Source organism: Vombatus ursinus, unplaced genomic scaffold, assembly GCF_900497805.2.
Source record: "Vombatus ursinus unplaced genomic scaffold, bare-nosed wombat genome assembly UNPS02014786.1, whole genome shotgun sequence".
Classification (NCBI taxonomy): domain Eukaryota; kingdom Metazoa; phylum Chordata; class Mammalia; order Diprotodontia; family Vombatidae; genus Vombatus; species Vombatus ursinus.
Genome location: NW_020954564.1, coordinates 11067 through 38265, shown reverse-complemented (window position 1 = coordinate 38265; position 27199 = coordinate 11067). Strand labels below are relative to the sequence as shown.

General features: G+C 47.1%; 1 protein-coding gene across 1 annotated transcript; it reads left to right on the top strand.

Moving 5' to 3' along the window:
- Positions 1–25102, top strand: LOC114047164 (myosin light chain kinase 2, skeletal/cardiac muscle-like). Its single transcript, XM_027867932.1, has 12 exons — positions 1–61; positions 1469–1871; positions 2407–2798; positions 8089–8194; positions 10946–11039; positions 11907–12016; positions 13440–13581; positions 15295–15365; positions 15733–15861; positions 19790–19942; positions 20574–20706; positions 23048–25102. Exons 1-12 carry the CDS (start codon positions 1–3, stop codon positions 23126–23128), a joined length of 1875 nt encoding a protein of 624 aa, XP_027723733.1. The 3' UTR covers positions 23129–25102.
- The last annotated feature ends 2097 nt before the right edge of the window (positions 25103–27199 follow it).

Genomic DNA, 27199 nt, shown 5'->3' with positions numbered 1-27199 from the left:
ATGGCAACCATAGGCAAAGGAACAGCAGAGCCAGGAGCCCCGAGCCCAGAAGCAGGTCCAGGTGCTGGGATTGCGGGTGGTAGCTGGCAGGTGGTAGGTAGGGGGAATAGCCTGCGCTAGGAGAACTTGAAACCCTGAGGTGGGAGGCTGAAGTGAAGCCCCCTGCCCTCCCTGCTACCCTCTGGGCTGGAATCCTTCTCTTTGTGAGGCTGTGCCCTAAGCTGCTGTGTTTCCTGCCATCCTCTGCTTATAGTCCCTAGCTCAGAGCACAGGACAGTAAGGGATGCCCTCTGGAGCCTTGTGTGGGAGAGAAGAGACTCTTGTCTTCCTCGTTAGAAAGGAAGCTCCTTGAGGTCAGGGGCTGTGTTTTTGCCTTTCTTTGCATCTCCTGCTCTTAGCATAGGCCCTGGAGTATAGTAAGCGCTCAATAAATTCTTGTTGACTGATTGATGCCAAGCCCAAGCTCCTCGTTTTATAGACTAGGAAACGGAGGCCCAAACATAGGAAATGACTTTCTCCTTCAGTAGCAGAATTGGTATTTTAAACCAGCTCCTTGGGCTCCAAATCCGGGGCTTTTTCCACTACTCCATAGGTCTCCTCAAGAGAAATAGGAAGTACCGAGCAGGCAGGAAGTTAGAGTCTGGGCACTGGGCAAACCCTTGGCATATTCCCACTCCCTTTCTGGAAAAGATGCACAGCCGCCCTGTGCAGAGGGTCCAGTTCTGGGCATTCCTGGAAAGGGGCAAGCAGGATACAGGGGTGGGTCTCACTGTCAGCCAGCCAGGGGAAGTGGACATGAGCATTTCAGATACAGAGGTGGAAGCTGTGGGCACTATCTAGCTGTCCTGAAAGGGCCTGGCACATGGGCCAGGAATCTAGACGCTAACAATGAGATTTTGGGGAAAGAGTGCTGTACTTGGAGTCAAGAGAGATGTGCGTTCAGATCCCAGTCCCGGTGGTAGGTGATCATGGGCAAGTCCGTACCTCTTTTTTTTTTTTTTTTTTTGGTTAGAGAATGGGGTTAAGTGACTTGTCTAGGGTCACACAGCTAGTAAGTGTCAAGCGTCTGAGGCCGGATTTGAACTCAGGTCCTCCTGACTCCAGGGCTGGTGCTCTATCGGCTGTGCCACCTAGCTGCGCCCAAGTCCCTTCCTCTTTCTGGGCTTCAGTTTTCTCTTTTGCAAAATGATAGGACTGCATTAGATGATGCTTAAGGTTCCTTTCACCTTTAAGATCCTATGATTCTCTCTGAACCTTAGCCCACCTTTGTAAAAATGGTAGAGGGGAAGGGTTGGGGAGGGCTATAATCCTTGCCCTATCTGTTGCTCAAGCTATAGAAATATAAGTGGTTGTTACTGTTATTGGGGGGATGGATTAAAAAGACCGGGCAGGGCCAGGGAGCTACAGCACATTGTCTGAGGTGGAGCTCAGGGGACCACCCAATTTAATATCACCTTCTCACTTGCAGACAATGCCCCCAAAGGCAAGGCTGATGAGGCTTCTCTTGTCCAGGAGAAAGGAGCTGTGCCTCCAGGCCAGCCCCTGCCTGGCAGCCCAGGCCCCCCCAAGGAGAAAGCTGCTACTGCTGGTGGGGTGGCCCACCCAGATGGAGGGGCAGGAGAGGCACCCCTGGCATCGGAGGCGAGTGCCGGCCCACCGGCTGCCCTGCCCCAGCAGTCCCTACCGATGGAATCGTCAGGGAAGAAACCAGAGGCTGGCACCAAGGGGTCTGAGACTGGGCAGGACAACAAGGGTGGCCAAGGAGCAGGAGAACGGACCAAGGAAGAAAAGAAGCCAGCAGGCAAAGCAGACCCTAAGAGGGCCCCTCCACCCTTCCTGCACAGCCCCAGCTGCCCTGCCACTATCCAGAGGTAAGTGCTCTCCTTTCTTAGCACCCACAGGGCTTTTCACCTGAGCTATGAGACCTTGGAGCCAATGACAGTGAAAGGCAGTAAGACCTGGGTTCTCATCTTAGCTCTGTTTCCAACTTGCGTGATCTTAAACAAGTCATTTTCCCTCCCTAGCTTTCATCTCTGCAAAATGAGGAAGGGTTGCCCTAACTATCCCTCTAAGATTCCTTTCAGCTCTAAAAAGACATTTATAAGTCTAGCATCTTGTAAATTTATTCCCCTTGTCTCCCTCTCTGGGGTGCCGGTCTTCGTCCTCCCTATTCTGAGGAACGACTCATCAGGTCTCCTGACACCATGCATGACTTTTCCTGGATACCTATTCCCTTTGTCCCCTCCCCTGAGGCCTAGAATTTGACCTGGTGATGGAGTTGTCTCTCTGGTAACCTTCCCTGTGAGCACAGACCCTACATGGGTCTCTGAGTTGGCTGGGGAATGAGGAGCCTTTACCAATGAAAGGCTCAGTGGATCTAAAATCTACCCTTTCCCTCTCTTCTAGCTCTGAGAAACCGATGGAGAAGAGCCTGTGGGAAGCAGAGAAAGCTCTCAGTGGAAAGGAGAGTTCTCAGATCTCAGGAACCATCCCTGGACAAGCCAGCTCCACCCCCGGTGCTGCTAGCAAGGTTGCAGAGGGAGGGAAGAAGTTGGTAGATCCTCAGGCAGGGAGCCAGAAGGAGAAGCCTTTGGAGAAGGCTCAGGGCCCAGAAGGAGAGAGATCCCAGGCCCAGCCCAGCCCAGCTAGTCCTCCCAAAGCCCAGCCGGACAGCAGCTCGGCTAAAGAAGGGGACGACCCTGAAGGGATCGTGTTCCAGGCTGTTCCCTTGGAAAAAGAGGCGACAGAGAAGACTGCTTGTCCTAGTGCCAACAAAGAGGATAACTTTGAGATTCTGGGTAGGTTTAGCAATGAGGTGGGGTTCAGCATGGGGGTAGCCTATGTCTAGGGCTTAAGGACCATGGTCCCCAAACTCTGGTGTTCTTTCCCCCAACTCAATGAGGTCTGTAGCCTGCAGAAGAACCAAAGGGACCAGGATCTTGTGCCAACCAGATCCAAGGCCCAGCCTGAATGGCCCCCGGGGCAGTAATATTAGACTCAGAAAAGACACTGCCAACCCTACTCTCCCCCCACCCCCCCAGCCTGGGGACAAGTTGGGGCCTGACCTTTGCTCACTCAGCTCAGGCTCCCAGACAGGATTCCCTTTCTGGCCAAGGAGAGGGCTCGAGGCAGGGGCACCGAGCCCTGACATCGAGCAGATGTCACTGGATAGGGCCGGAAAATCAGGCAACCTCATGCATTGGGGCAGAAGTCTGAGTTCAGCTCTGGTTTCATCCCCAGCATCCCGTCTGTCCTCCCACCCCCACTCCATGCCTATACTTCTCTTACCCTAGTGAGGCAGAAGCCTGAGTAGTATGTAAGATGCTTTGAGATCCTTCCTAGACCAGAGGAATATTTTTTTTTTAAAGGAAGGAAGCAGGCTTGCTAACAAGAACAATAATAATTACACGTCATGTTTCTGTAGTGTTTCAAGTTTTACAAAGTACTTTTTTTTTTTTTTTTTTGCTTTTTGGTGAGGCAATCGGGGTTAAGTGATCTGCCCAGGGTCACACAGCTAGTAAGTGTCAAGTATCTGAAGTCGGATTTGAACTCAGGTCCTCCTGACTCCAAGGCTGGAGCTCTATCCACTGTGCCACCTAGCTGCCCCCTGCAAAGTACTTTCTTCACATAAAATGAGGACAATAATCCTTTCTCAACCCATCTCACAGGGGTGTTGTGAATAATGATGATGATGATGATGATAGCTAATATTTATGTCGAGCTTACAATGTGCCATGCACTGTGCTATGTGCTTTACAAATATTATCTCATTGGATCCTTACAACAATCTTGGAGGCAAATGCTATTATTTTCCCCATTTTACAGACACGGAAACTGGGGTTAAGTGACTTTCCCAGAGTCACACAGCTAGGAATGTGTGAGGCTGGATTTGAACTCTCCTGACTCCAGGCCCAACGCTCTGTTCACTGTGCCATTTGGCTGCCTCATTTCTGAGAATCAAAAAAAATAATGATTTATAAATTCAATCAGTCACTAAGTATTTATTAAGCATCTACAATGTGTCAGGCACTGTTCTAATTATGTGATCTGAGTTGCTTGGTGCAGATGTGAATGACTATGATCCTTAGGTTCTAGATCCAGCTGTGAAGAATTGTGATAAAGACCATAGGCAGCTGGAAAGGATGCCTGAGGTCATCTACTCTGATCCTCCCATTTCACAGATATAGAAACTGAAGACTAGGGAGTTAAATGACTTGCCCAAGGCCATATACATAGTGGATAGCAGAGTAAGAATTTGAACCCAGATTCTCTGATTCCAAATCCATTGCCCTTTTTCAATATACTCAGCTCCCAGATGTGAGGGAGTTTCATTGTTGGGTTCTAGATACAGAGGTGAGGGGGTTGGACTTCTAAGAATTGTTAGGTTCTAGACTCAAATGTGCAGGGTTAAATTCTAGCTATAGATGAGAAAATTTGGGATTGTTTGATTCTAGATAATTAATGAGAAGAATTGAGATTGTTAGGTTCTAGATATGGATGAAAGGAGTTGGAATTGTTTGGTTCTAGACACAACTGGAGGGGTTAAATTCTAGAGATTGATAAGAAGAAGTAGGATGGTTATGTTCCAGATACAGATAAGAGGGGTTGGGATAATTAGGTTCTAGACACAACTGTGAGGGGTAAAATTCTAAATATTGATGAGAGGAATTGAGATGGTTGGGTTCCAGATACAGATGAGGGAGATTAGGATTGTTGGGTTCTAGATATAGTGGAAAGAAATTAAAAAGGTTAGTTTCCAGATACAGATGAGGGGGGTTGGGATTGTTGGGTTCTAGATATAGCAGAAAGAAATTAAAAGGGTTAGTTTCCAGATAACAGGTCAGGGGGGTTGGGATTGTTGGATTCTAGATTTAGATGGGAGGTGCCAGACCATTCTGCTGGACTGAGAGGTTGGGAGTGGCAGTCTCTGGAGATGGAGATGAAGGGCTGGGCTTGTTGATCTCTGAATGTGCATGACTGAGATTCTTAGTTTCTAGATACAGATATGAGGGGCTGTGAGAAAGCTGCTGAAGTGAAGAATTCATTACTTATGAAGTTAGAAGGACTACAGGTGAAACACCCAGCTCACTACACGTCCTTACTTTAACTGATGCAGACATAAGTAGACCTCGGTCCCTGCCTTCAGGGAGGTCACAACATAGTCTGGGCTGGGGAGAGTACCATCTCAGGTGGATCAGGGTACATAAATGCTGATCTCCAGGGCACAGAAAGAGGGACTCCAGGAGCTCAGTGAAGGGAGGAGTTCCACACAGTCTTGGGCTGCATTGCTCCAGGCAGGTTTGATGGGCATTCTTGAAGGCCTGGGGACTCCAGAGGGGCTATAATGGGAGCAGCGGTGCCTGACTGAGGAAGTCAGACTAAATTATTTCTAATGGCCTTTCTGGTTCTGTTGTGGCACCTCCTAAGATCACATTCAGCTTTAACACTGTTATGAAAGAGGCAGCTGCATAGGCATCCTGGATAGAGGAATGGTTTGGGAGTTAGAAAGACTTGAGTTGAGTCCTGCCTGTGACACATACCAGCTGTGTGACCATGGGTATGTTACTTAACCTCTAAATGTTCTCAGGCAACTCCATAAGACCATAAGTTAGAGAGGAGTTGCTGTTCATCAGTGGAAAGAATTTTCACCCCAGGAGCTCCCTACACATGGAATCGCTGGTATGGAGCACAAAAATTCTGTTGAGGCCCCTCTCAGATCTAGAGTCTGTGACTATCCAGAGGCAATAGAGAACCATAGAATGTTCTTGAGCAGAGGAGGAACAAAGTGAACCTGAAGGGAAATAAGCATTTATATAGAGCCTACTGTGTGCCAGGTGATTTACAAATATTATCTCATTAGCTCCTCACTACAGCACTTCAGGTAGGTTCTATTATTATCCCTATTTTCCTATTAGGGAAACTGAGGTAGACAGAGGCTAAATGACTTGCCCAGGGTCATACAGCTAGAAAGTGTAGGTATCTGAAGCCAGATTTGAACTTGTCTTCCTAACTTCAGGCCCGGTGCTCTATCTTCTGCGCCACCTAGCGGCCTCCTAGGGGCAATTAAGGCTTTGCCAAGTTTGGGGCTGAGATGATGAATATTACTTGTCTTTAATTCCCTATGGGAGGGGTATGGCTGGAACCGACTCTGTTAGGGCCCTAGGAGGAGGTGAGGTAGGGTGAAGAGAATCTGTGGGGTCAGGGAGATGGTGGAGAGTCAGTAACAGCCTGCCACGCTGGACCCAAAGTCCTCCCTGAGCCACGCCGCTGCTCTCTAGCAAAGAGACTGGGCTCCCCCTTGCAGAGGTCTGAAGGAAGCCTTCTGAGAGGGCTGCCTCCCATAGAAAGTGCCACTGCTCCCCGGGATCCAACCCTGAGCAAAGACTGCTTATTCCTGGTCTTTGGCACTAGGTGGCAACCTCTGTCTATGGCAAACGTGGCTTCTCAGACTCTTTCTGGGGATTTCTTCCCCTTCTCTACCTCTCCAAAATAATAATAATAATAATAATTAATATTTATATAGCACTTACTATGTGCCAGGCACTGTGCTAAGCACAATTATTTTCTCGTTTGATCCTCAAAACCCTAGGTTTTATTAATATCCTCATTTTAAAGATGAGGAAACTGAGGCAGGCAGAGGTTAAGTGACTTGTCAGGGTCTCATAGCTAAGAAATGTCTGAGGCTGGATTTGAACTCAGGTCATAACAGCTAACTTGTATATAGCTCTTTAAACTTTACAACGCCCAATGCTGGGAGGTAGATGCTATTATTGTCCCCATATCACCAATGAGGAAATTGAGGCTGAAAAAGGTTATGAATGACTTGTCCAAGGTCACACAGCTAGAAATATCTGATGCAGGATTTGAACTAAGATCTTTATGGTATAGTCAGACACGATCTGCCATGTTGCTGCCTCTCTCTCTCTCCTCATAACCAGTATGTTTCAGCCCCTGCGTCCATAAATAAGGCCATCAGGGAAGAATGTCTCGAGGAGGGGATAGGTTCTCTGGTCCCAACAGACCTCTGCTTTGATTACTTGATGACGTAGTAGTGGGGCTGGGAGGTACTCGGGGGTGTCTGTAAGGCTTTTAGGGTCTTGGACTATAACGAAACATAGAATGACAGAGCTCGTTCAACTCCCTCATTTTACAGAGAAAGAAACTGTCCCTGGAGAGGTCAAGTCACATAATCTCAGGAAGTCCGAGTAGTAATCACACAGGTTGTAGGGCTAGGATTCAAAAGTTCAAGTACTAAATTCTATGATCCTATGATCCCAGGTTCTCTGATTCTCAACCCACTTCCCTGTGGCTCACACAATTAGTCCAAGCCAGGACTCAAATTCAGTTCTTCTGACTCCTGAACTAGCACTCCTTCCATGTAATGCCTCCCTCCCACATTATCAGCCATTAATGCTTGCTCCCAGAGTTTTAGCAGGGATTAACTAAAGTCGGCTGAGCCTAAATACAGGACTGGGGATCCACCTGAGTTCCTAGGGGGATGGATGGGTCAGTTGTGGTGATGTTTTTCTTTTTTAACATGTGTTTTTTAAAACTTTGAGTTCCAAATTTTCTCCCTTCCTCCCTTCCCACCCACCCTCATTGAAAAGGCAAGCATCTTGATACAGGTTATGTATGTGCAGTCATGCAAAACACTCCATAGTAGTCCTGTTGTAAAAAACTAAGTATATTTCTCTTCATCCTATCCTAACCCCTCCCTACCCCGTTTATTCTATTCTCTCTTTTGACCCTGTCCCTCCTCAGAAGTGTTTGCTTTTGATTATCCCCTCCCCCAATCTGCCCTCCTCTCTATCAACCCCCTGTTCTCTTGTCCCCTTCCCCCCTTATTTTTCTGACGGGTAAGATAGATTTCCATACCCAGTTGTGGAGGTGTTTTTCTAAGGGAGTATGGTCCAGCTCCTTTCCCAGAGCTGATTCAGATTCTGTCTGCTTAGTCCAGTCTATGTTCTGCATGCAACAATCTCTTAATCAGTGACCAAGCATTGATTAAGTGCCTACTGTGTGCCATGCAGCGGAGAATGACAAAGGCCAACCCCTGCCTTAATGAATGTGTATTTTATTTGTTCTCAGATGACTGCCCCCCTCCTCCGGCTCCCTTCCCCCACCGTATTGTGGAGCTAAGGACTGCAAATGTGAGCAGCGAATTCACCATCAACTCCCAGCATCAACTAGGAGGGTAAGAAGCCAGACTGATGCATGGGTGGAGAGCCTATGCCAGCCTGGTTTGGGTGCAAAGGGAGGGTAGGCGGGAGGGCAGGTAATTCAATTCCTTGAGATTTATTAAGCACCTATCCCAGGTGTTGGGGATGAAGGCAGGGCCCTCCTCTGGTTGGTGAGGAGGGTGAGGAGGAGACAGAGAGAGGAAATAGACACTGGAGATCCTTTCCTGCCCACCTTTAGCATAGATGGACCTACGAGGGTCCAACTTGCCTGGCAATATGCCTTGTAAGTAGAAGGCATTCGATAAATGCTGGTTGAATTCAATTCAATTGGACTGGATTGAATTGAATTCAACCAAAATTGATTTCAACCCACCATTTATTAAGTACCTCCTATGTGGGAGGCACTTTGCCAGGCATTGGTGATATAAAGACAAAAAGGAAGCAGTTCTTGCCCTCAAGGAGATTATATTCAACTGTGGAGGTCCAACATGTACACAGAGAAGTATTATACCAGGTAATTTGAAAAGGGAGAGAGTATTAGTGCCTAGGGGGGAAGGTAGGGGAAATTTCAGGGATCCCCACATCTGTCCTGCTTTACTGGAGGCAGAGAAAGGTGAATTTGGGGGAAGCGGGTGCTGTCCCCTTAGCAGGGTAGCAGTGGAATATTTTCAGAGGGAGTGGAAAAGAGTGCTGGAAAAAGCTGGGTTCAAATTCTGCAACACTTACTGGCTGTGGGACCCTGAGCAAGTCATTTAATCTCTTTAAGTCTCAGCTTCCTCCTCTGCAAAATGGGACAATAACAGTGCTTCCCTCCCAAGAGTTGTGAAACTCAAATTAGGGAATATTTATAAAATGTTTTGTAGACTTTAAAGCTGGAGTATGCTGGAACCAACTCCAGCTGGCTCAAGAGAGTCAATTGTTAAATTTTCAATGTGAGCATTTATACCTCTGAAAAACCCACAAGTCATTTATTGTTTTATCGATTTGTTGTTTTGTTGTTCATCTAGACCAGAGGTTCCCAAACTTATTTGGCCTACTGCCTTCTTTTAAAAAAAAATTTACTCAGCACCCCCATGGAAATTTTCTTTAACCCTTTAACATTTTTTTTTGAAATTTGCATCATTATAATATATGTATATATATTAAAATGACATATCTTAAATTTAATAATTTATTATAAATTTGTGGGTTTTTTCCTGCATTGAAACTTTGATGATGCAATATTGCATCATGTAACTGTATAGTACTGTATCGTAAACAAGTCACACGCACATATTCCTGCTGATGCATGTTGGACTTCCTGCCAATGTGTGACATGCTTGTCTGCCAACACTTGCTTGTTAAGACCTGTTGGTGGACTTGACCACTGATCAGTTATAACTTTCATTTTATGTGTTTATTTGGAAAATAACATAATCACTACAAATTTAACTCTATTACACAACAGATGAAACATACGAATGATTTTTCAAAATTTTCTTCTCTTCTTATGATTTCACCATCCCCTTGTTTTTATTCAATGCCCCCCAGTTGCACCCAAGACAACTACTGCCCCCCACCATTGTCCTCCTAAGGGGTGGTATTCCCCACTTTGGGAAACTTTGGCTAGACTTAAGAAAGTGATAGAGAAAAATAATGAATATTAAACCTAAATGTGTGCTTTGTATATGCATTTTTTTTCAGGAGCTGGTTATTAAACACCCACCAGCATACCCCTGATTAAAGCAAACAGATTAACGTTAGCTATTATTATGCCTGACCTTGGACAGCCCTGACTTAGCTCATACTGCCTCTCACTGCCTGGGTCACAGGATATGGGGGTGACCCAGCTTAGAAGGTGGGGTGTGTTTGTGTAACATTTTATTGTTCTTTTGTACATGCGCGGGAGTGCTTGTGCGCACGTGTGCACACACACACACACACACACATACACCGCGCATACAAAACCAGTGATCCTTCCTGGTTCTCCCTTCCCTGTAGGCTTTGATCTTTTGGACCTCCCCTGGGGGAAGATTGGAGCTCCTAAGAGAGGCCTGAAGGGTTCTTTAGTTATTCCTCAAATCTACTTGAGGGCCATCTCCAGTCGTCCTGATGGATATCTGGCCACTGGACCCAGATGACTCCAGAGCAGAAAGTGAGGCTGGTGACTTTGCACAGCCCTCCCTCACTTAAATCACCACCCTGATGTCATGGTCCTCTTCCAGAACAAAGGACAAACAACAATAATCTATTTAATTTATTTGTTTTATTGTTGGATTCTCATGGCAGTCCCATTTGGTCATTACAATTTTATAGATGAGGAAAGGGGCAGCTAGGTGGTACAGTGGTTAAAGTGCCAGGCCTGGAGTCAAGAAGGCTCATCTTCCTGAGTTCAAATCTGGCCTCAGACACTTACTAGCTGTGTGACCATAGGCACGTCACTTCACCTTGTTTGCCTCAGTTTCCTCATCTGTAAAATGAGCTGGGAGAAGGAAATGGCAAACCACCCCAGTGTCTTTGCCAAGAAAACCCCAGATGGGTTCATGAAGAGTCAGACAGGACTGAAATGACTGAACAACAGATGAGGAAAATGAGGCTCATTGAGAAGAAGGACCTTGTTGGAGGTCACACAGAAGCAGGGCTAGAAACTAGTTCAGTTATCTTCCTCCCCAGGGAGTGGGTGGGGTCAGTGATCAATCTGGGTTGAGGCCAAGCCATTGCTGGGCATATTGTACCTTGTTCCCTTGGCCAATGGCCCTCTGACCCTCAACTCCTCCTTTCTCTAGGGGGAAATTTGGGGAAGTTTGCACATGTACAGAGAAAGCCACAGGCCTCAAATTGGCTGCGAAGATCATCAAGAAGCAAAGCCCGAAAGACAAGGTGGGGTCTTCCGGGGCAGCAGGTGGATGTTGTCTGTCTTCTCATCCTTTGGGAATGAATAGGGCACTGGCAAGCTGGGTGACTCCAGGAGGAAGCTGGCTCTTCAGGCATCCTGTCTTTCCCAGCTCCCTCCATCTATCACACGTGTCCCTTCTAGAATCTCTCTCCCTTGTAAAAGGCTATAGGAAGAGAGCTCTGGAGGGAATGCCTGAACTGCAGATCCTTCCACTTTCTCCCTACCTAGGGCTTCCTCTTCTTGATAAGACTCTAGACTTTCTCTTGGTCCAAAGAGGGCAGTTTGAGGTCCATCTCTCTCCCCCTCATCCCTGCCCCAGAAAGATACCTAGCCCCTATAATTCCAGCATCCAGCACAGGATTGCAAGCAGTGAGACATTTGTTTAAGGCTTGGTGGTCATGAAGGTGATGGCAAACATGATGATAATGGTGGTAATGATGTTGGTGGTGAGGCTGCTACAAAGTTAATGGTGGTAGATATAGTGACTAGTGATGATAATGATAATGGTCATGATGATGGTGGTAATGATAGTGGTGATGGTGATGGTGGTGGTGATGGTAGATCTAGTGACTGGTGGTGATAATGATAATGGTGGTGGTGATGATGGTGATGGTGGTGGGAATGACGATGATGGTGGTGGGGGTGGGGGGGTGATGGTGGTGGTGATGCTGTTGCAATATTAATGATTCTGGTGAATATGGGGGACTATAATGGAAGGTGTGGTTGTGGTGATGGAGGTGATAATGATAATGGCAAATACAGTAAATGGTAAAACAAAAGGGGGCTAGTGATGATATTGTTGGTGGTGATAGTGATGCTGTCAATGTTCTCTGACTGTTTCTGGAACCCAGGAGATGGCACTGTTGGAAATTGAGGTGATGAACCAGTTGAACCACCAAAATCTGATCCAGCTCTATGCAGCCATCGAGACCTCACATGAGATCATCCTCTTCATGGAATTGTGAGTGAACAATTAGGGGGAGGACAGGCATTTTCCAAGAAGATGGAGGAGCTCATTCTGTACCTGAGCCTTCAATCTGACCTCCACTTCCTAAACCTCATTCTAAGTGGCCTTCCCTGAAGAACTGCAGGTCCCCACCCCTAGATCCACATCTCCCCCAGTGCCAAACACACATCTAGACAGTGTGGGGTAGTGGGAAGTGTTCTGTATTTGGCTCAGAAGATCTGGGTTCAAGTTCTGACTTTACCATGTCAACAAATACATATTCAGGAAACATCTATTAGACACCTACCATGTGTAGAACTGTGTGCTTTGTGCTGGGGAAGTTACAAAATTTAGATGAGACAGGGTACCTGCCCTCATGGAGCTCATATTCTAGTGGGGGTGAGAGGTAGGGGAAAAGATACAGACATGGTTGCTATCACATACAATATTTCATTATATATATAGTGAGCAGTACAAATAAAATGCCATGGGAGATAGAGGAGGATCAGGGAATGCTTCCTGGAGGAGTAGGACCTTCAAGAGTGGGTGGGATTCCAACTAGCAAAAGAAAAAGATTGGGGGAACATTCAAAGCACAGAAAATATTGTCTGAGCAAAGGCATTGTCAGTACGAGGTGTCTTGGGAGAGGTCCAGCTTGGATTGAGTATTGAGTATAAGGCTAGAAAGGTAAATAAAGTGTTGCCAGATAATTTTGGGTTTTGAAGGCCAGGAAAGGGACTCTAACTTTTACTCGGCTGGTAATAAGGAGTCACTAGAGTTTTTGAGTAGGAGCATGACAAGATGGATTAATACACAGGGAAGATTTTTTCAGGCAACAGGATAAAGGATAGATTGAAGGGGGAAAAGTGTGGAAATAGAAGAATCCAGGCAGATAGTAATGAAGGCCCATATAAGGGGAATGGCAGGAGGTATAGAGAGGATGAATGAGGTATGAGAGAGAATTCAGACACAAAACTGACAGGTTAATTGGATGGGAGGGCTGAAGGAGGAAGAAGAGTCAAAGGTTGAATCAAGGTTTGGCTAGAAAGGAGGGCATTGCTAGATTGGGGCCCCGAGAGAAGTTCAGCTTGGGTAGAGGCCGTAGATCCACCAACTTTTGTATGGAGGGTACGGAGAATATGAACCTGAGGCTAGAAAGATGGGGCACTGCTAGATTGTAGAGGGCTTGGATGTTACGCAGAAGTATTTGAACTTTCTCTGGCTATGTGATCCTAGACAAGTCATGGTCTTGTCCTGAGCCTCAGTTTCCCTATCTGTAAAATGGGACTGATAATCCTCATGGTATTAACCTTCACAAAGCTGTGTGGGGAAATTGATATAAAAATTTCAGCTCTGATGATGTTTATTGTTGGATGGGGCTAGGTGGGAAGAGAGGGTGGCTGGAGGCTGGGGTCATGGTGGTGTCTTATACACCCAGCGTGGAGGGTGGAGAGCTGTTCGAGAGGATTGTGGATGAGGACTACCAGCTGACCGAGGTGGATACCATGGTGTTCGTCAGGCAAATCTGTGATGGGATCCTTTTTATGCACAAAATGAGAGTCCTTCACCTAGACCTCAAGGTACCTGGGTTGCCAGAGCCAGCCTGAGCTTGGGTCAGTGGACTGAGGAGGAGGGTGAGGGGCATGGGAAGGTGGTAATGAATAGGCCAGGAATAGTCAGCCTTTGAGTGTCCTATGGGCCCTGCTTGGGTGGAACACTGTCTTGAGTTTGCAGAACTTACATGGGAAGAGAACCCCTGCTTTCTGGGGCTCTTCCAGCCTTACTTTAGGCCTTTCTAAAATAGAGATGATAATACTTGCATTCTCTGCTTCACAGGCAGAATGAGGAAAGTCGTTTGTAAACATTAAGGTCTACAGAATTTTGAAGTCTGAATAATTATTATTACAGCCTAGCGTGGGAGACAAGACGGACTGATTCATAGTTAGAGGGGCACTGGGAAGATCACATACCCACTGTCCTGGGCCGGCGCCAGAATCTTGCACCGTTAGAATTCTATTCTAACCATTCATTAATACCCAAGTTGATCAAAATGTTTGCTGGGAACAGATTTTGATTTGGGGAAATAGGGAGAGAAGTCCAAGCCCAGGATACTGTCTGAGCAGGACAGACTGGCCTAGGTGGGGGGCCTTGAGAAGCCAACGGCTGCAGGGGGATTCTGGGCACCTGAGAAAGGGCGCCACAGGGAGACGGGGCCTGCAGTGGAGACAAACTGCCCCAACATCACTCTTTCTATTGGCTTGCCATCACCAAAGACCAGGCCTGGGTGTGAGTCATACAGAGGTGATGGGGAGGGATGCCTTGCCCCTCCTCCCCAGAGGGACATTCAGACAATGGCAAGATTCAGAATGCTGGGAGAGACATTAGAACAGAATGGCAGAAGTATGTGTGTTTGGGGGGCAGTTCTTAGAAAATAGAATGTTAGAACACAGAATATTAGATCATAGAATATGAAGGGTCCTTAGAACATAGAATGTCAGGGTGGGGGAGGTGGTCCTTAGAAAATAGAATATCAAAACTTGGGGGTGGTATTTAACAGAATATTAGAACATAGAATGTCAGATCCTTAGAAAACAGAACGTCAGAACAGGCTGGGGGAGGTCTAGTAGAATGTTAGAACACAGAATGTTAGTACATAGGTTGGCAGAGCTGGGAGGGACCTCAGATATAGAATGGCAGAGGGTGAGAGGTCCTTAGAAAATAGAAAGTCAGAACTGGGATGGGGGAGGGCTAACAGAATGTTAAAACACAGAATGTTAGATGATAGAATGTTAAAACATAGACTGGCAGGGCTGGGAGGGACCTTAGAACATATAATGTCAGGGTGGTGGAGAAGGTCCTTAGAAGATAGAATGTCAGAACTGGGGGAGGGGTCTTACAGAATGTCAGAACACAGAATGTTAGAAGATAGAATGGCAGAGCTGGGGGCCTTAACAGAAATATTAGAACATAGGCTAGAAGAAACAGTAAAGTCCATCCACCTCATTTTAGAGATAGGAAAATAGGCCCAAAGTAGGGAGCAGGGTGATATAGTAAGTGTCAGGGCCAGTACTAAAAGCTCATGTCATGAGGCCTTGAAGAAAAGAGACAATTTGAAGAGCTGGCAAAGGGGAGTGGGGAGGGCCTTTCCCCAGGGAGTACCTTGAGATTATTTGGGGACCGGGGTGGCAGGTGGTGCTGGGGTAATCAGGATAGGCATCCTGGCCAGGGCAGAAATAGGAGCCCCTGGGTCTGAGGGGCTGTGTGGGTGTGGGGGCCTTGTCCTGTCTCTGCAGCCGGAGAACATATTATGTGTCAGCACCACGGGACACATGGTGAAGATCATCGACTTTGGCCTGGCACGGAGGTACCCCTCCCCTCCTCCCTCCCCCGTCCTGTCCTCCTGGCCCCCTCTCCCCGATTAGTGGGTGGGGTAGGGAAGAACCACTTTTCCCCAGCCCTGTGACCTCCTGCTCCAGTGGGGAGGGGAGGACAGCCCAGCGGAAGGGGAGTGTCCCAGTCTGCGGTCTGCAGTCTTCCCAGGGGTTTGGCTGGGAGTTTGAGAACACCAGCATGCCCTGTGCTTGAGCCCTGGGCTTCCTGGCTGTGTGCCTGGAAGTGGAAGGGGCAGGGGGAAGGGGAAAGCAAAAAGATAACAACCTTTTTGGGAGCCAGCACCCACCCACTGGCACCTGAACCTGAACCTGTGCTCCCCTTTCCCCTTCTCCCTCCAGGTACAATCCAAAAGAGAAGCTTAAAGTCAACTTTGGGACCCCTGAGTTCCTGTCCCCAGAGGTGGTGAATTATGACCAAATATCTGATAAAACAGACATGTGGAGTATGGGCGTGATCACCTACATGCTGTGAGCCAGGCTTCTGGGCCTTTCTCTGAAGCCCAGGGAAAAGGGGAAGGGGATTAGCCTTGCTGAGGGTGAAAAGGAGAGGATATAGACCTCATAGCCTGGCCAGTTGTGTCCAGGGTGCTGGACTTAGAGCCAGCAGATAAGGGATTGCATCCCACTTTTGCTTCTTAACACCTGTGTGTGTCCTGGACCACTCTGGGCCTGATTTCCCATCTGTGAAATGAGGGATTTGGGCTAGATGAGCCCCAAGGACTTTTCCAGCTCTCTCTAAATTCTGGGAAGAGGTATAGATAGGGGAAAGAGCACTGGAGTTGGAGTCAGAAGGCCCCGGTCTCTGTCATAGCTTTGCCACTAATCTGGGTGACTTTGGACAAGTCTCTTCATCTCTGGGAGCCAAGGTTCTCCAAGTGCATAATGTAGATAATAATAGCTCACCAGAGAGGTGTGATAGATAGAAAACTGGCCTTGGATCCAAGGAGAGCTGGGTTTGAGTCTCACCTCTGACGCCTGCTGCCTGTTTGACCCCGGGCCAAGTCACCTAACCTCTCAGTGCACTAAGGTAACTGTCTAAGGCTGAGGTCTCAGCCTTGAAGTCTCGGCATTCCCTGCTGGGACTCCCCTATACCCAGAACATCACCGATCTGAACCAAAACCAGACAGACCTCTGTTCTCATTAATCATAATTGCCATTTCTATAGCAAGATGGATCACTAAATACTTTAGGCTTGCTTCACCGGATTGTTACAGGGATAAAAGGACTTTGTAAACCTTAAAATGCCATAGAAATGTGAGTTTGGTTAAGGTCATTTTATTTGCTAGCCTTCTTGAGGCTAGTAAAGGAGAGAGAGGGAAAGGATATGGAAAAAAAAATGAGATTATCAAGAGAGGAAATCACTTCCCTAAGATCCAGAGATGAATTATCAGAGCCTTTGAAAGGAAAGAAGTTAGAGCCCAGTGTTCTAGTCTCAGATGCTAGAGGTTCTCTGAGACTTGAGAAAGGGAACAGGGGGGTGTGAACTTCCAGGGAGGCCTCCGGGGCTGGAGGAGGACTGAGCCTTCCCACCACAGGGTGCTTCCTGCTGTCTGTCCGCAGAGGATCAGATGTTTTCTGAGCGGGCTGAGACCAGCAGTCCCTCTTCAGGGGTCAGAGTTGCTGGGACATTGGAAAGAGACCTCCCGGTGCAAGGGAGCTCCCAGCTCTGCTACTGACTTGCTGGTTGATTTGGGGCAAGTCTGTCTTCTTTTGTGGGCCTTAGATTTATTTCCCATCTCTAAAATGGGGATGATAACACTTCCCTTCCAGCAACAGAATGAAATAACAGATGTGACGGTGCTTTGAAAAGTCTCCAAGTGTCACATGGCAATAAGTTAGTATTTATATGGTACTTTAAGGTTTGTTGTTGTTTGATTTAGTTGTGTCTGACTCTTCTTGACCCCATTTGGGTTTTGGTTTTTTTGTTTTTTTTTTTTGGCAAGGATACTGGAGTGCTTTGCCATTTCTTTCTCTAGTTCATTTTACTGATGAGGAAACTGAGGCAGACAGAGTTAAGTGACTTGCTTAGGGTCATACAGCTACTAAGTTTCTGAGGCTAGATTTGAACTCAGGAAGATGAGTCTTCTCAACTTCAGGCCTGGTGCTAGCTGCTTTAAGGTTTTCAAAGTACTTTTTACAAATATCTCATTTTATCCTCACAACAACTCCAAGAGCTAGGTGCTATTATTATCCCCATTTTAGAGATGAGGAAATTGATGAAATCACAGGTTAAGTAACTTGCTCAGCTAGTGAGTGTCTGAGGCTGGATTTGAACTCAGATCTTCTTGATTCCTGGTCGACTGATCTATCCATCTTGGCAGTTATCCACCCATTATTCCAATTAATAATAGATAATGAGTATGATATGTGAGGCACCATGGCATAGTAGCTAGAGATTCAGCCTCAGAGCCAGGATAGACCTGGATTCAAGTCATCCCTCTGGCATGTACTGTCTACGTAAATGTGGGCAATTCGTATAGCTAGCTCCTCAGTGCTCTGAGGACCTCTCTGCGGCTCTGTTGAAGGGCAGGGGCCAATCTATAATGATAAAGGAGCTGGCCTCTTTCTTTGTTTAAAAAAATGTCTCGCTGTCCTTTGTTCTTACATCACTTACATTCCCAATTTATCCTTCTCCTCACTCCCAGAGAGCCCTCTCTTATAACAGAGACTAAAAAAGAGGGGGGAAAAGGGAATAGAGAGAGAGACAGAGAGACAGACAGACAGAGAGACAGAGAGAGAGAGACTGAGACAGAGAGACAGAGAGACAGAGACAGAGAGACAGAGAGAGACAGACAGAAAGACAGAGACAGAGAGAGACTGAGACCGAGAGAGACAGAGAACAGAGAGAGAGACAGAGACAGAGACAGAGAGACAGACAGAGAGATAGAGACAGAGAGAGACAGAGAGACAGACAGAGAGACGGAGACAGAGAGAGAGACAGAGAGACAGACAGACAGAGAGACAGAGACAGAGAGACAGAGAGAGAGAGACTGAGACCGAGAGAGACAGAGAACAGAGAGACAGAGAGAGACTGAGACAGAGAGAGACCAGTTCAGCAAAACTAACGCATCAACCAAACCTGACATTACATACACTGTTCCACACCCATAGTCCCTTGCCTCTGCAAAGAAGGGAGAAAGACGCTTTCTTCTAGCTCTTCTTTGAGGCTAAGGGTGGTCATTATTATTTCATAGCATTCAATTTTGTTTGTTTCGTTGTTTCTGTCTGCGTTGCTGGAGTTACTGTGTGTGTTGTTTTGATGAATCCCTTTCCTTTTTTTTTTTTTAAACCTTCTCACCATCCTTTCTGAACCTTCCCAACTACGGTACTCCTCTCCACTGCCACTCCTATTGTCCTCCTGTTTCTCCAAAGTCTGTAGTAAAGCATCCCAACTTTTTTTTTTTGGAAGTACAGGTGTTGAAGAACACATGGGACAGCAAAAAAAAAAACAAAAAAACCAAAAAAACTCATAGATTTTGTAGTTGGAAGACCTAAATTACACCCTTTCCTTCTGATAAAGAAAAAGTTAGGCCGAGACCCTGGAGTTCATTCCTCCTCCCTATTTCATTCATTCATCCAACAAATAGCTATTAAGCACCTACTATTGTACACTGAACTGGGTTTAGTTTGCAGTCTGATATTGGGAAAAATCATGTAATCCTGGAATTGTAGATTTGGAGCTGAAGAGGTTTTAGATTATTTGGAGACAGAATTACAGAACCTGAGTTGAAAGGCACTTCAGAGACCATCTAGCATAACACATACCTGCATAAGAATCCTCTATACAAATTCCTGATTTGGCATTCACACCCCCAGTTATTGGAGACTCATTACGTCTAAGGCATGCGTTCTTAATCTGGCATCTGTTAAATTTGTTTTTTGTCTGTTTGTTTTGGTCGTGTGTGTGTGTGTGTGTGTGTGTGTGTGTGTGTGTGTGTGGCAATTGGGGTTAAGTGACTTGCCCAGAGTCACACAGCTAGTGAGCGTTATGTGTCTGAGGTCAGATTTGAACTCAGGTCCTCCTGACTCCAGGGCTGGTGCTCTGTCTACTGTGCCACCTAGCTACTCCTAAACTTATTTTTAAAAAAATATGTATTTTGAATACTGTAATGTAATTGGATTCCTTTGTAATCCCATGAATCTTATTTGATGCATTTAGAAACATGCTTCTGAGAAGGGGTCCATAGGCTTTACTGGGCTGCTGTTAAGAGCCCCTGAAATCTCTAGGGGAAGCCATTCACTCCACTTTGAGACAGTTCTTATGATGAAAAGTTTTTCCTTCCATCTTTCGGCATTTACAACCATGCTCCTCTGACCCTGCCCTTCTCCCTCTCCTCTCCTCCCTCATAACCCTTTCTTCCTCCTCATACTTCCCCCTCCCACCGCTCCTGGCAGGCTGAGTGGCCTCTCCCCATTCCTGGGAGATGATGACACCGAGACCCTCAACAATGTCCTGGCTGCCAACTGGTATTTTGACGAGGAGACCTTCGAGACCATCTCAGAGGAGGCAAAGGACTTTGTATCCAAGCTCATTATCAAGACCCCCAGGTAAGGCCTGGGCCCCTGTCATTTTTCCCATCCTGACTCTCTCTTCTGTGACCCCACCCTGACTCCAGTCCCATTCATTGCTTTCAATCACCCATACAAAATGGCCTACAACTTGGGAGACCCAAGCTCTGGTTCTGATTCTGCTCCTCACTCACTCTGGGCAAATCCCGTTTCCTTTCTGGGCTTCAGTTTCCCGAGCTGTGACGTAAAGTTAGACTAGATCAGTGGTTTTCAAAGTGTTGTCCTGGGACCCCTGGGGGTCCCCAAGACCCTTTCAGGGAATCTGCAGAGTCAAAACTATTTTTATGGGAATCCTAAGACATTTTCATTTCTAATATAGTAAATATTGAGAGATACATTACACACTAACCAAAGGTCTTTGGAGGGGACCTCAGTAATTTTTAAGAGTGTAAAGGAGTCCTGAGACTAAAAAATTTGAGAACTGCTGGACCGTGATGAAAGTGATCCCTAAAGCCCCTTCCAGTTTTGGCATGCCAGGACCATCTTTCCCCCTAGCCAAGGGTCCTTTTCCCCCGACCTCCCGGGGGTCTGGGATATGGGTCAGCAGGGCTCTGCAGAGTGCTGCAAAGGGCGGGGTGGATGTAGGCTCTGACAAAGCCACCTTTCCTAGAGAGCGGATGAGTGCGGCTCAGTGTCTGGCACACCCCTGGCTCAACAACCTGGCAGAGAAGGCCAAGCGCTGTAACCGGCTCCTCAAGTCTCAGATCCTGCTGAAGAAATATGTGATGAAGCGCCGCTGGAAGGTAGTTGGGTCAAAGAGGGGACGGGGAGGCCATTAAGGGTGGGGCCGGCGAGGGGACCCGGAGGAGCTCACAGTGTTTGGGTCAGGGACCCAGGCTGCCCCAAGCTCACCGCCTTGGCATCGAGGCAGAGAGCTGGAAGAGACCAAACTCCTCTCCCGCCTTTTGGAGTTGGGGCAAGTGACTTTCTCAAGGTCACCTAGGTGGTAAGGAACAGACCAGAAATAACACCAGGGCCCTCTGATTTCAAATGATGATCTCTTTTTACTGCATTTTAACTGCTGCCAGATTGGCAATCCTGTTATTTGATTTGGTTCGGTTTAGTCAGTCAATCAACAAGCATTTATTAAGTGCTCACTGTGTGCCAGGCACTGTGCTGATTACGGAGGAATTAAAAAGAAAGGTAAAAGCATAGTCTCTGCCCTCAAGGAACTCACATTCTAAGGTGCAAAAAAAATACGTTCAGGGGCAGCTGGGTGGCGCAGTGAGTAGAACTCCAGCCTTGGAGTCAGGAGGACCTGAGTTCAAATTTGGCCTCAAGCACTTGAAACTTACTAGCTATGTGACCCTGGGCAAGTCACTTAACCCCAACTGCCTCACCTCTCCCCAAAAAAAACTTAAAAAAAAAAGAAAAAGAACATACATTCAAAATATGTACAATGTGAATCACAGAGGATCACAGAACTTGAGTTGGAAGGGACCTTAGAGTCATTTAATTCAGTTTAATAATAATAATAATAGCTAGCTAGCCTTTATACAAAGCTTTAAGGTTTGCCAAAGGTTTTGCAAATATTATCTCATTTGATCCTCACAATGACCCTGGGAGGTAGATGCTTTTATTATCCCCATTTTACAGGTGAGAAAACTGAGGCAGACAGAGGTAAAATGACTTGCCAAGGGTCACACAGCTAGTAAATATCTAAGGGTGGATCTCTCACTCCAGGCCTGGTCCCTATCCACTATGCCATCTCACTGCCTGTGATTTGATTCAATTTAGCAAACATTTTCCAAACCTGTTCTCCAAACAGGGGCCTCACATAAAGATTAAGTGAGACCTGGGCAGTGGGAACTTGTGGACAATAATAATAACAATCGTAATAATGATAAAATAAAGCCTTCTTTTGATGCTTCTCCCAGCATCATGGAGGTAGGTGATGCTGGGCTCTCAGAGGCAGCACAGACTTTGGTTGGTTTTGCCAACCTGTGAAGGTCTTGAAAACAGCTTAGTGCTAGACTGTATGTCTGACTCAGAAGAGCCAGCCTAGCTGAATGTAGAGAGGAAGCTCACGTGTTGACACCCCCCATCCCCACCCCCGAATGCAATGTGGCTTGGCCACAACACCTTATGAGAACCTTCCAAGGTGTGAAGATGCTGTGATGGTTTATGTCAGAATAGTACGTGTCCTGATGAAATCACGGATGCCTGAAGAATTGAAGTGACAAAAGTAACTGCCATCTCTTCACTCCTTTGGGGTTTACAAAGAACTTTCCTCATGACAGATTTAGGCAAGAGTATAACCAGGGTGGGGCAATTGGAGCTTTGTTCTAGGGTGCTGAAATTTAGAGGGCACCAACAGTATATGTATTCCTTTGGTGGAGCTAAAGCTTAGAAACATTTGACCTTAGCATTCAGTTGGAACTGAATCATCTTAAAAAGGTTGATGAGGGGGGCAGCTAGGTGGCACAGTAGATAGAGCTCTGGCCTTGGAGTCAGGAGGACCTGAGTTCAAATCCAGCCTCAGACATTTGAAACTTACTAGCTGTGTAATCCTGGTCAAGTCACTTAACCCCCATTGCCTCACCAAAAAACAAACAAACAAAAAAAGGTTGATGAGAGGGAGTCTTTCATGTTTGTCTTGGCCACATATTATGGTATTTGCTCCAGGTACCATATTTGTTAATTAGAGCTCTGGTGCAATTGTTATTATCCCTATTTTACAGGTGAGAAAACTGAGGTTCAAAGAGCAAAGGGATTTGCCCAAAGTCACATAGGTAGTAAATATCAGAGATGGAATTTGAACTGAAAGCCTCCTCTCACCTGAGCCTGTGCTCTTTCCACTGCCTCTGATACAAAACAATGTGTGATCTGTGCTACAGGATAGGTACCTACAAAGTGATTTAGGGTAATGTCTGAGGAGAGTGAGAGCACTTCCATCTGGGAGAAATCAGGGCAGGCTTCCTGGAAGAGGCAATAGCTCAGTTGGGCCTTGAAGGATTTTGAGAGATGGATATAGGTGAAACACTAATACAATAAACATAAGTGTCCTAAGGGGTATCAATCTTTGAATGAATCTTGGGGGAAGAAAGTTCATGCCCTGACTAGACACTTTCTATTCTCCCCTAGAAAAATTTCATCGCTGTGAGTGCTGCCAACCGTTTCAAGAAGATCAGCAGCTCAGGAGCCCTGATGACTCTGGGGGTCTGAGGCCATGGGGGCTGTGTGGAGGCTGCAACAGAACAACCCAGAGAGCCTCAGGGGGTCCAAGGGCCCTGCAACTGGGAGGGTCTGAGGGCAATGGGCCAGGCCCCCAAGGAAAGGACAGTCGGGGTGACCATGCCTAGACTCCAACAGCTCTGTGCTTGGTGACTTGCCTGCTAACTGAGGCCCGACCCAGGGTGGGGGCTTCCCCTGCCAAAAGGTGGCCAGACCCAGATTCCTCCCTGTTCTCAAAGAATCTTCCTTTCCAGGCCCCCGACACACAAACACACAATTAACCCTCTGGGTCCTGTCATGCTTCCCTGACTGGATGCCGCTCATACACAGGCTTCATAGGATTTCAAGCAAGAAGGGGCCATAGAGATCATGTAGCCCAATTCTCTCATTTGACAGATGGGGAAACTGAGTCAGGCCAGAGTGGGGAAATGGCTCTCTGTGGTCACACAGTGATCAGATATCAGAGCTGGGGTAGGAACCCAAGTCTCCTGGCTCCAAATTCCGTGCCCTTGTTCCTACTGTTGGGTCTTACTCTCTGAGCACTGGAAGAGTGTTCAGTGGGAGGGTCCCTGTCACTGTGCTGGGGCTGTGGAGCCCATGATGGAGAGGTCACAGGCTTGTCTAAAACCCCATCCAGCTTTCACTCCAGAAACTCCTCTGACCTCAGGACCTTGCATCCCATGCCACATCTAAGTAGCTTCACTGCTCCGATCCTTTTTCCCACCCTGCAGCCCTCCAGCCTCAAGGGGAGTTACTAGCCCTTTCTTGGGGCTACTAGGTGGGTGTGGCTCATGGTCAGACTTAGGGGCCCTGGGAAGAGTAGAATACATTACGGCATCATGGAAAAAGAGCTGGATTTGGAGTAATGAGACCTGGATTCAAATTCTGGTTCTACTACTCACTAGCTGTGGCACCTCAAGCAAGTCACAACCTGTGGGCCTCAGTTTCCTCCTCTGTAAGTGAGGGAATTTTACTAAGTGTTCTCTAAGTTTCCTTTCAACTCTAAATCCTATGATCCTGGGTGCCCAAATGCTCCCAGTTCTCCTAAACATGAAGGGTACCCAGACTCTAAATCACTGTTTGCTGGGTGAGCTCTACAGCTGGGGTGGGGGGAATCCAGGGAAAAAACAGTTCCTATTGTGCCAGAAGGCTCATTGCACAGAACAGAAGGAAGAAAGAAAAGAAGGAAGGAAGGAAGGAAGGAAGGAAGCAAGCAAGCAAGCCCCTGACCCAGATCCCAGAAGGAGTCCCTAGCCAAGGGGGTGAGGGTGGGGGTAGACAGACAAGGGCTTTGTGTTTTCTGCTCACCCCCCTGGCCTTCCCAAGCCACCAACAGAGGCAGAGAGAGATGGAACCTGCCTCCTCCCCAGAAAAGGATTCCCCCACATAGCTAGAGTCCAGAGAGGCTGCGGTGCTAATGCAGACCAGCTGGGCCCCTAGCTGGCCTCCTCACCCCAATGAAAGCACCATTTCACAGTGACCACCAACAGGCAGGAACTTCTGTGTGTGAGTGAGCCAGAACTCGGGAGGAGGGCAGCCCTGCCCTTCCCTATGTCCCTTCTCCCCCTCTCCCTCCCCCCACCACATATACACATCCCACCATAGGTCAGCAAGAACCTGGGAAAACAGAGGTGGGGGGCAGGGGCGCTCCAGCAGTCTCCTAACAGAGTCAGCTAGCTCTTGTAGATCTGCTATCCAGAAGCCTCTGCCATCTCTCCTTCATATATAACTTCAGAAGGCACGGTGACACGAGCAAGCTCTTTAGATGACATCTCTGCCATCCAGAAGTGCTCAGGAACGGCCTCACTGCTCATCCCACCGTCCCACCTAGAACAGGTCTAAGTGATGCATTGCTGCTGGGCTCTTAGAGTGAAGTCACATGGGATGGCCATGATGTCACAGCAGCCGGGGGTGAGGGCTGGGATGATGGGTCACATCCTCAGAATGAAGAGCAGATTCAAGAGCGCTGGCTTTCATGTAAATAAATGTACAGGTTGAACAGCATCAGTCTGAATACGGACAGGGGGAGGGAGAAGAGGGGAGGGGAGGGGGAAGTCTGGGCAAGGGGCATGGTTCCCCCACCACCACTCTGTCAGACAATGAAAGGAGCTGGGGAGGAGTTTCTCTGTTCTCCAAATCACATTAGCTCCAAGCCCCCAGTTCTCTGTCCCTTGAACATGACCCTTTCCCTTATCCTAGAATATTGGAGATTATGTTGCTCCCCTCCTTCCCCGCCCCATACACACAGAGTTTACAAATAGGGGGAAAATTGAAACTCATGAAGGGATAGGGATTTGTCCCTACCTTGCTCTGTGACAAAGCAAATCAACGGAAGAGGAATCCGGGTTGCCTGACTCTCCAGGCTAGGGCTGTTTCCTTTATAGAAAGAGGGGCTTCTTGCTACCCTCTGCTTTCCAGTTCAAGGCAAAGATTCCTAGGCTAAAGAAGGAGACTTATACCTTTGCATAGGTTTAAACCCTGCAGAAAAGATAGGGCAGGTGTGATCATTTGACAGATGCTGAAACAGTTCCAGAAAGGGGAAATGATTTAACTAAGGTCATACAGCCCCAAAAGTAGAGCTGACTGCTGAGACAGGTGTAGGGTGGAAGAGTAGGAAACCTGTGGGCATGGGAATCTGCTCCCAGCTTTTCTGACTTTCAGAAAAAGCCCAGCTAACAAGGTTTGCCGAATGAAGGGGATTTAGTTCACAATCACAGTGGGTGGTCAGAGAATTTCCCCAGGGATAAAGGAAACTTTAAAGCTCCCAGGAGTTCCCTGGCCTCCCATTCAGCCTTTTACTCCACCTGTCATTTGGATCATCTCCATTACTTCCTTTTGCCCTAGTCCTATTTATTCCCCCACCCAGGCTGAGTCGCCACCCAGTGAGGGTGGGATGAGTCATTTGGGGAGGCTGGGGTGGGGAGATCAGCCTTGGGTCTGCACAGAGAGAAAGGAGTGTGGTGGTCCAGCCAGTACTAGTGAGCTAATGGGGTGGGGCATCCGGCTCTGCCAGGGAGTGGTGCAGTCTTCTGGTAGGCGAAGGCCCAAGGTTCAATCCTTGGGAGCCAACCGGGAGAAAGATGCCCTCTCTGAGCCCTTTCCTGTAGAGCAGTGGGGCATAAGATGAGTAGTACTAGATATGGAGGTGGAGGACCTAGGTTTAAATATTGGTTCTGCTACTTTCTGCCTGTGTGATATTAGGAAAGCTCTCTAGGCCTCACAGATCATAGATCCATAAAGATGGGAGAGACCTCAGAAACCATCTAATACAACCCCCTCATTTTACAGATGAGAAAACTGAGGCCCATGGAGATTTAAATAATTTACTTAAGAAATCTTCATTTGCAAAATGAGTGAATGAGATGATTCCTAAGGTCTTTTCTAACTCTAAATCTATGATTCTATGATTTGTTCTCCCCACCTCCCAAGAAAAAGCCCCCAAAAGAATTTCTCCCTCAGCTATCCCCAGATATATTCCCCATTTCCTTTTTGGAAGGTTCCTCCATAGGTCTCCAAGATTATGTCATCCCCATCTTGTATAATTTATGTGCTGGGATGGTCTGGGTAACAATAATGACAATATTAGCCCACATGTCTATGGTATGTAAGACATGTATTGTGGGGCTATCTAAATATATTTACATGTGTGTATATATATACATGTGTATATGTATGTAGATTTCTATGCATATATATGTACACATACATATTTATATGTGTCTGTGTATGTAATATAGCTAGATATGATCCACCTCTCCAGAGAATAGGAGAAGGGCCATGCTGGTAATACCAGCAGCCTAGCTAGGGGTTGGAGGGAGGGGAAAAGAGGATCTAGGATCCAGCCAAGACTGTGCTATCTCTCCTCTAGTTTCCAAGAATGGTATTAGGCTAGAATTATGTCTATCAACTACCCCTTGAACATCTCTAGTGTAGGAATATGAGTCTGAGTTCAGAAGGAAAGTTCTCCCTGATGACTCTCAAGGGGATGGGTAGCCCTTTCTTGGCTTATATTCCCAGCTTAGCTCCTTCCTACCAAATGCTGGTCACACAGAAGACCATCAT